This window comes from Siphateles boraxobius, unplaced genomic scaffold (genome assembly GCF_051911475.1).
Source record: "Siphateles boraxobius isolate OS27281-9 unplaced genomic scaffold, OSU_SipBor_1 14, whole genome shotgun sequence".
Lineage (NCBI taxonomy): Eukaryota > Metazoa > Chordata > Actinopteri > Cypriniformes > Leuciscidae > Siphateles > Siphateles boraxobius.
The window spans coordinates 1,055,001-1,065,000 of NW_027508744.1; the positions used below are offsets into that span (position 1 = coordinate 1,055,001).

The 10,000-nt window shown below is 38.7% G+C and overlaps 2 protein-coding genes across 4 annotated transcripts in view; both read left to right on the forward strand.

The window, feature by feature from the left end:
- The window catches only part of nrm (nurim), a 13,145-nt gene extending 11,603 nt beyond the window's left edge, over positions 1-1,542 (forward strand). For both annotated transcript variants that reach the window (XM_077230238.1, XM_077230237.1), the window contains exon 5: positions 1-1,542. This exon is cut by the window's left edge and continues 944 nt beyond it. The gene's annotated coding sequence lies outside the window, so the exon portion shown is untranslated.
- Positions 1,543-2,191: 649 nt separating this feature from the next.
- Positions 2,192-10,000, forward strand: part of ppp1r18 (protein phosphatase 1, regulatory subunit 18) — a 20,720-nt gene continuing 12,911 nt past the window's right edge. For both annotated transcript variants that reach the window (XM_077230236.1, XM_077230235.1), the window contains exons 1-2: positions 2,192-2,605; positions 3,600-7,088. In XM_077230236.1, coding sequence (XP_077086351.1) covers positions 3,681-7,088 — 3,408 coding nt within the window. In that variant the 5' untranslated portion in view covers positions 2,192-2,605; positions 3,600-3,680. The remainder of the gene's footprint in view (positions 2,606-3,599; positions 7,089-10,000) is intronic.

The window sequence follows — 10,000 nt, forward strand, 5'->3', positions numbered from 1 at the left end:
GTAAAACATCTCAAAAAGAAACAGAGAAACTTTGGACTAAAATAATTTGGCATAATTACAACTAAACAATAAATGTTTCCTCTTTAAAGACTGAATGATGCTAATGTAATAAAGAGAGTAGGGTCTGACCTTTAATGCAGATTTATCTGTGTATTTCATCATTCCTGCGCTGCCACAGTTCAGAGAATCATGGGAAATGTAGTTTTTGTTGCACAATCCTCTTGCATTATTAACAAACTAACTAAAGCTTCATTGCTGTTCTTCTTCAGCAGGTCGAAAATCTGCATGAACTGAAATCGGTACTGTTGATTTTAACAGTTGAAGCGTATGATTTGATTTGATGTTTAATTGTCCCGCCACTGGTAACTCTGACTTTCGGTGGCGTGATGCGCAGCTTTACTAGCAAAGATATGTTTGGGATATTAGCATACTGCATAGTGCACAACATAAACTGTCCAATTATGTTTAAATATTAGTGTGAAACATCATCTGCATACATCAATGCACATTTCAAACAGCGTTATGCTGATTTTATCCTCATATGATCTCGTTACAGTATGCACGTTTAATTCTCAACTGTTGTCCAGTTATAATTGTGAAAATAAGTGAGGTTATTGTGCATTTTTGAGTAGTATGCTGTTCCAGAATCTATCTGGCATTATTTATAGTCCTCATCCTACATGCTCATTATTTTCTACACATTTAAACTGTTAACTTAAAGCTCACGAGGTCATCGAAAAACCTTTTACAAATGAATCAAATAATTTTTAGGTAAACAAATCAAACTCTATTTTTAGTCAGCGGAAGAGGAGCTGATGTGTTTCGGCTTCAGATGAAGCGCACAGGTCAAAGGTCATCAGATTAAATTACTCTCAGCAATTAAGAGTGACAACACACACACACACACACACTCTCTCACACACACACTCTCTCTCTATCTCTCTCACACACACACAAACACACACTCTATTACAGACTCGCGCACACACAGAAACAGACACTCTCTCTCTCACACACACATTGTGGAGAAAATGACATTGGATGTTTTTTTGGTCAGTAGTGTAATGTTTCAGCTTTTATGAGGACTTTTGTTTTGTATGTACTGCTTGTTTTTATATAATCCTTTTATTTTTGATAAATGGAAAACCAAGAAGTCTGCAGGTGTTGGGTTAAAAACTGCGTTGCACACTGACCTCCTGTGTTTTTCACCAATAAGTGTCATAACTACTGGTTGATATTTGATTTTTGTGGAGCTTTATGGAAATGTCTGATGCTTGAAGTGTTTACATAATGACCTCAGAGTTAGCTGGTGGAGAATGTATTTTTACATGGTCAATAAACATGAAATTATTTTTGTATAAACTAAAGACATGAAAACAACTGCACTATTATAAGAGCTGAAAACCATGTTAATTTTATTTACTTGGTAAAAGCTGTTTTTCTGTATTATGCTGTGTATTTGAATTTGTATTTGAGTTTATCACACCACATATGCCTCTTTTAGAATCAGATCATTCTGAATAAAGACAATTTTGCAGCAAATTATGTTTTTTTGTCTTGTAACTGAATTTGAATGAAAGGTATTTTTAAGGAATAAGGTATTTAGCAATATGTTAAAAACGCGCTTGCTTATAATACAGTATAAAGGAACGTGTATTTTAGGTGCTGTAACTGGTTTCATATATAAAAAATATAAAAGTTTAGGGTTCTTTGGCATACAACAATAGCAGAACTCGTTCCATAAGGAATCATGCATTGAAAGTTATATTTAGAGCCTTATTGGGGCTGTTAAACAAAACGTTTTTAATATTAGTGATGTTTTTATCTGTCTGGTCTCACTTTATGGCCTTTTTATGGTTTTACATAAAGAAAATCTGACAGGAAAACTTGTGTTTATTCACATGGGAAACTTGAATGTTGAACCATATGTTCAGGTTCAACTAATATTAGTAAAAACAAATATTCCTTATTGTATGTATATATATATTTTTTTTAGAAAAAATGTAAATGTTGTTTAAACTTGTGGTACATAAAAGTTTTGTTCAATAAAAAAAAATCCATTACTGCGATAACCTAAACAGTATGTGTTTATTATGTAATGTATAATTAAGAGGAGTTTTTGGACTGTGACTGTTATCTAAGAGCTGAGGTTAATTCCCGTGCCTCCGTCACTCTCCCGTTAACGGCTCGCTGCTCGACACACACACACACACACACACACACACGAGGAGATGGAGAACAGTCTTACTTAAACGTCTTTTCTCAGGCAATATGGTGCTTGTGCCTGTTATTCTCCTGCTGGAGTTTAATGTAATTATGGGATTACAGTCCTGCTGTAAAGCTGGTCATGTTTACTACACTGCCGCTCCGACTCACGGGACACAGATACAGCTCATGAATCACAGAAATATGAATTAACTGGAGGTTTCTTGCTTGTTGCGCGTTAGAAAGGTCACAGCTTCCATTTTGCAGGGAGTGGATGAATTATCGGGACTTTTGATGGTTTCTTTTGAGTTACATTCATGGAAAGATGGACGTCGAGAGAGTGGAAATGAGGATAACTTTATTCCGGTGAATCAGGAATTCAGTCATCCCACAAAATAAGGTATGTAAAAATAATTACTTAAATGCGTTTTAAATAGATAAATATGTCAAAATAAACATACACAAATTATAGACTTGAACTTTTCAGTTCTTATGGAGCATTAGCAGAATAATATAGCAAATTGTTTTTTCCATGCAACAAATCATCATTTGACAACCATGCAATATTAATTTATCTATGCATTATTAAGTGATATTTTTCATGTTTAATTTTCTGGTTGGTGTTTTTGTGTAAACTCCCTTATATCATTGTTTTGCCTTGTTTCTTTTTTAGATATTTATCCTGTTGTAGGCTACAGCACAAGGCCCAACTACTGTTGTTTTTATTGTGTTATATACATGTAATTTGATTTGATTTGATATGATATTTGGACTGGTTATTAAACATGCAAACTTTATTGCATGTAAACTTGTACTTTTAAAACAACAATTTGACATCATTACTATTTATGTTACCTGCAAAAAAGTCAATTGCAAAAACAAAAGTGAGCAGTCACCTAAAATATGCTTCTTCTCTTATCCATTCAGATTAATATTTTATATCTAAAATCAGAATAAAAACAATAAAAAAATGTATGCAGAATGCAGAAAAAATGAATAAATGCTCATATATTTGTACCTCTAAATAACTTGAATTTAAAGGTATAGTTCACCCAAAAATTACACTTACTCACCCTCAAGTTGTTACAAACTTGTATGAGTTTCTTTTTTCTGCTGAACACAAAATAAAAATTCCCCCATTGACTTCCATTGTATGGATAAAATAAATACTATGGAAGTCAATGGGGCCCATCAACTGACATCCTTCAAAATATCTTCTTTTGTGTTCATGAGTTGTTCCAATAAATAACATGATTAAATGATGACAGAATTTAAATTTTTGGTTGAACTATCCCTTTAATAGGATACTGGTAATATACTGTAAGATGGTTTATTTGACAAAGTTCATGACATATCCATTTTAAACAAACCTAAAGTGTTTATTTTTTTGACAGGATTTCTGGATGTTCCTGTGTTCCTACAAAAACATTCTCTGATCAGTAAAAGCGCAGTGTTTCATCGAGTACCGTGAGGTTATGTCTCTATCGGCTCTGCCAGAATGGAAGCAGCTTCTGCTGGAGAGAAAGCGAAGAGAGGAGGAGGAGAGAGAGAGACGAGAGAGGGAAGAAGAGGAGCGGATGGCTAGCATGCCGGCCTGGAAGCGAGGGATCATCCAGAGAAGGAGAGCGAAGCAAGACGAGGAACGAGAGAAAGAGAGAGACGGAGGACAGAATACTCCTGATTTCCTGGAAATCTCGGAAGACGTTGTCAAAGAGCAAACGGATAGCAAACTCACACATCACCTTCAGACTGAAGTGCAGAAACAGATATCCAAAAAACAAACCATCAGCCCCATCCAACAGAATCCCTTCATTCGTTCCGAGAACAGCTTTCGGAGAGATAATAGAGGGAAGGAGGTGATTAGAGATGGAGACAATGAGTATACAAAGACCACCAATAATAGAGGACGAGAAAGGAATAGGGAAACTGAGATTTCGAGAGGACGGGATAGAGAGATTTGGGTAGAGAAGACGGGAAACAAAAGTGAGGGACGAGAGCGAGATCGAAGCCCTGGGAGAGAAACCAGAGACGCGGAAATCAGCAAATCCCAATTTCCACCGGTCGTAGGTCTCCGCACGATTCAGGCAAACAACATTATCATCATTGAGAGAGACAAAAATGGTAATGAAAAACCTGATAGGAGGAATGAGGAAGTGGAGGAGGAAGAAAAGAGGATGAGGATGGATTTGAGAGAGTTTCTGGCTTGCGGAGGAAGTGTGACGGAGATTAGGGCGTCGGAGGTATTGATCATCAAGCCGTCCGTGATCGATGGGAAAAGAGAAACGGAGATTGTTGGGATGCCGGAAAGAGGGAGTGGTGAAGAACCTTTCGAGAGAGAAGGGATTTGGAGATCGATGCGCTTGACGTCGAGGACGGTTATGCAAAGAGCGGAGAGATTCCTGAACCACAAGGATAAGGTGACTCAAGAATGTAGTGGACGGGTTAGTTTGCTGCTTAGTAAGTTTGGGGAACATCCCAAACCTCCGATGCGCTCCAAGAGCACGGATTGCTTCAACCGACCGGGAAAGAACCGGGATAGATACAGCACTGGAGACCTGTTTGTGCAGGGGGATCAGAGCACGGACGAGACGGAAACGAGTCCGACTTCTAGGGGCGTTCCCAAGCGCTCCTTTAGCTTCTCTGACCGTGTGGTTTCCCAACAGGAGAACCGTGAGGAAAAGACAGATTTTAAGATGATGGAAAGGACGTATTCTGATCGTAGGGTCAAGACACGGGTAATGGGCGCCGACTCATCGGAGAATCAATCCATGTTCACCAGGAGATGGGGCCGACCTAAACATGATAAGCCAATGCTTGAAAAGAGACAAAAAGAACGAAGAGTTGAAAATAAGACTGAGGATCAGGCTTCAAGTGTGGATGGAGAAGAGGGATTCACTCGGGTCTCCGTTAAAAACCAAGAGGGGGTCCCATTCGCACAACGAATTCCCATCAAACAAGATGGGAGGGAGAGCAGCTCGGGAATAGAGATCAAGAGAGTGGGGGAGGAAAATGTGAAAGAAATTAAACATAGAGAAAAGAGGGAAGAGGTAATGGTAAGTCAGACACTCATAGAATTCAAAATGGAGGCAAAAACAGAATCCGAAAGGAAAGGGAATCAGGATGAGGAAACACAATCCCATGGCTCATATATCCCACCCCTAGATGACAGTACTATCGATTTCTCTGCAGAAATTCGGTGCAAATGTGTCAACACTCCCTCTGAAGTTCCCAGGTGCCCGTCAACGGCCTACGCCGGACAAACACGCCAAGAAAAAGTCCAATCAGATACAGAACTTGAGAGGGCAGGGAATGTGTTTTCACATGGAGACACAGAGAAGATCGCTGGTGAAATGAGTAAACAGGATCAAAAAGAGCATCAGAACTTTCCAAAACGAGCCACAGATGAAATAAATTTTACCTCACAACTCCCACAGCAATCTGTTACCATGGGACTGAGCAAACTTTGCACTCAAGAGGGAGTCGCCATCCCCAGGACTGTGTTTTATGGAGTGGATATATCAGCAGAAAGGAGGGCGAGTCTCCCTGTCGGGGATGGACAAATGGAGAGGAGAGGGAGCTGGAAGTCCGGTCGACCTTTGACCCGAGTCGAGTCTTTAAAAGAGAGAATTCGCCAACAGGAGAAGGAAAGACAGAAAAGCAGGGAGGATGATAAAGGAGAGGGCAACAGAGAAGCAGTCAGAGACCAGGAAGAAAACACATTACAGACTGTCAGACCGTTTGACGTCACACAGGACGCTAGCATGGCAAAGTCAAGCCCTCAACTTCCTCTTCCTGTTTCTCTGTCGCTCTTGCAGAAGTCAGACTCGACAGAAAGAGAAGTTGGGGAGATCTCTATCCGAGACGCTTTCGAGAGCGACATCCACCCCGGGAACACGGAGAGAGAGACCGAACGCCATGTAGACATCGCTTGGAGAAAGCAAGACACTGACGGAGGAGACGAGAAAAAAGAGAGAGAGGACGAGCCGTTAGAGGAAGAGTATTTTCCTCCCTCTCTCTCTCCTTCCCCAACACTTTCGCACTCTTTAGACGCCATGAGCCGTATATATAACCTCAAGACTGTTGGGTCCAGGACTGCAGTGTGTATCAGTGAAAGATCGGGGGATTTGCCCCCACACAGCGGACCTCAAGGTAAATACAACCCTATTAGACAGGCACCGTCACCGGATGTCCTACCAGAAACGGTAAAACTGTGGAATCATGGGAGGGACGGTGAGAAATCAGAGCCGATTGAGTCGACAGGTGTTCAGATGGTACAGCGTCACGTGGAGCGACTACAGCTGAGGGAACCGGAAGCCGGATGTGGTTCCCAAAGCGACAGAAAGGTACGAAAGGTACAGACCAGAATGGAGAAAAGCCGTATTGAAGAACCGGAGGTTAGGGAAGCCAAAAGACCAGACATCTTACGAGAAACACAAGCATCTACAAGTCCTAGATTTCCACAAGCCCAACAGAAAGTACCTCCTAAACAACAGTCATTCACAATCAACGCCCGCAACACCGAATCAACAACGAAACCTCCAGAACAAAGCTCTCCATCGCCATCCTCGCCTTGCTCCGCATCCCCCTCTTCATCCCCATCTCCACCTCTCTTTTCCATTAGAAGCGCCTCAGGAGGACCAGGTAAAAGAGGGACTACCATCACAATCACCCCTAGAAGACCTGCTGGGATATCTTCCTTTAGTAGCATCCCAACTGGGACTCCCAAAGCAGCGCCGCCGGCCAGTACTCCCGCGCCTGCTCCCAGCAACACAAGGGAAACGGGGAAGAAGAGGTTTCCCACAGCAGAAGAGATCGAGGTGATCGGAGGATACCTGAACCTGGAGCGCTCATGCTTGGTGAAGAGCAGAGCGACAACGAAAGCGGTGAGTGTCTTTTGTGTTCATGCATGACATTTACAACAAGCTAATGTGCTCATAATATCAAGGCAATACAAAACTGAGCATGCAAAATGCTTCACTTAGACTTAAAAGTTTTGAATCGGTAAAGATTTTTTATTTTTTTTAATAAGTCTTGTTTGCTCACCAAGGCTGCGTTTATTTGATTAAAAAATACAGTAAAAACAGTGAAATATTATTACAATTTAAAACAGCTTTTTTCTATGTGTATATATAGTAAAATGTAATTTATTCCTGTGATCAAAGCTGAATTTTAAGCATCATTACTCCAGTCTTCAGTGTCACATGATCCTGAAATCAGTATAATATGATGATCTGATGCTCAAGAAACATTTATGATTCATATATTTCTATTGATCAAAGAATCCTGAAAATAAATTGTATTTTTTAAAATTTATTGAAAATTAATTGAGCATTTTTGGTTGTTGGTAATTTTAAACAAATAAATGCAGCCTTGGTGAGCTTCTTTTAAAAACATAAAAAATCTTACCGATCCAAAACTTTTGAACGACGGTGTATATGCAGTGAAATTAATATGCAACTAGCATGCAGTGTGGTTGTGGTATAGTGGGATTTCTAATGTCAAAGAAACACCTGCACTAACTTAGGAAGATTCCCAAGAATGAAACAAGTGTGATCTCTCAATAGTCAGGCTTGAATATCTCTGTCGTCTTTGATTGTGCTCAAGGCATTGCTCAGTGTTAATCCTGGATAAGGCTTATCTCTCACGCCATCACAGCTCACAGGTGAACATTTAACACATTAAATACTGCATTAAAAGAAAAAGTGAAATCAGAACATGACAAAGGGAAACACCTGACTCATTCTGCATTGTTCAGGAGTAGTAAGTAAACAAACCTTTAAAATCAGCTTCTAGCCTTAAACAAAACAAGACCAAAGTTGGCTTTAAAGTCAAGTCTAAGAATAGATGGAGGTTAATCTATTACAGTCTGGCTTCTTCAGTACCTGGGCTAAAATGACCCAGGGAAGCTCATGCTGTAGTAGTTTTAGTTTTTAATGCTCATAACAGTTTGATTGAACGTGACAAAAACGACTTTTATCTATAGGATTTGAATCCACACGACACCGAATCACAATATAAAGCAAAAAAGAAAAAAATATATAATATACAGTACCGGTCAAAAGTTTGGAAACATTAAGATTTTTTAAGTTTCTTAAACTCTCCAAGGCTGGATTTATTTCGTAAATTAGTAATATTGTGAAATATTATTACACTTTAAAATAGCTGTTTTCTGTTTTAATATAATTTATTCCTGTGATCAAAGCTGAATTTTCAGCATCATTACTCCAGTCTTCAGTGTCACATGATCCTTCAGAAATCACTATATGATGATTTTGTTCTCAGCTATTATCAGTTATTATTACAATTATTTATAATGGTTCTTATTTTTATCAATGTTGAAAACCATTTTTTCAATGCTTATTATGTTTATATATATATTACTTAACCCAAACCTTTGAATGGTAGTTTTTCATGGTTTTCACACAAAAAATAAAACTGTTTTCAACACTGATAATAATAATAAATGTTTTTTGAGCATCAAATTCGCATATTATCATGTGACACTGAAGACTGGAGTAATGATGATGGAAATTCAGCTTTGATCACAGGAAGAAAATACCATTTACTATATATTCACATAGAAAACAGATGTTTTAAATTATTTCATTTTTTTTTTTTAATAATTCACAATAATAAATAAATAAATACAGCCTTGGTGAGCAGAAGAGACTTCTTTCAGAAAAAAATTGTAATGTTTCCAAAGTTTCTGAGATTCTGAGCTTCCTTGGAAACTACAAAATTATACAAAGACAACTTCCTTCTATTGCATTGTCTTCACTGTTTATACAAAAACAAAGAAAGCACAACCAGTGTAGTCTCTGTTTCACAAGCGAATGCTTCTAATGAGCCAAAAGACCCAAAAGACTAACAAACTCAGGAATTATCCGTTTGAATCAGTATAACGAATCCTTCACTGAATCAAACATGTTTCCTGTGCACTAGCATTGCTTTCAGTCACGTCTCACTTTTGTTCTTGGGTTTCAGCCGGAGGAATTAAAGCCCGAACACAGTGTGACCACAAGGCATTTATGAGGCTTCTGACAGCAGAATATATCAGTGACACACCATATACTGGTGAACGCTTGGCTTCCCCAAACTAGCTGTGTAGTTCCTTCCTGGAGCTGCAAAAACACTGACACACACACACACACACACACACACACACACAATACTGGAAACTTTCACTTCTGGAAACGTATCACAACTAAAACCACCAGAGTTTGCTTGCATGAGATATGTGGGTTTTAATGGCTGATCTCATCAAACAAAGCGTTCTGGAGTAAGTGGGACACAGCGAACACAAAGACACTCAACAGAGCAGAAAGAGGGAACGACAGAATCTGGCAGCGCTTTCTTACGAACGAATGAATGACCTTTTAATTTAGTTGGGTTTTCACAGGGAGTTAATAGAGCAGGATGTTTGCATTGTGGCGATCAGCGTAAACACACACACAAATTTTATAAAAGTTATGTTAAAGGCTACTGTACAATGCTTATAAATGCACGACTGATTTCTGCATTAGAATACAGTAATTTCATATTCGTTATCATTAACGGCCAACATTTACAGTAATAAACGATATTATCTGGAAAATGGTTTCCCAAACTGGGTTTTGAGAGGCGAATACAGGACGTTTCTGAAATGCTAGAAATTCATTAAATCATAATAATAATAATAATGATAAAAAAGTACAATAAAGAATTATTAAACACAAAATACAGATATATTTTATTTGTTTACTTGCATGTCATGTGACCATTAACTGACAATAGAGAACCTTGAACATGCAAATGT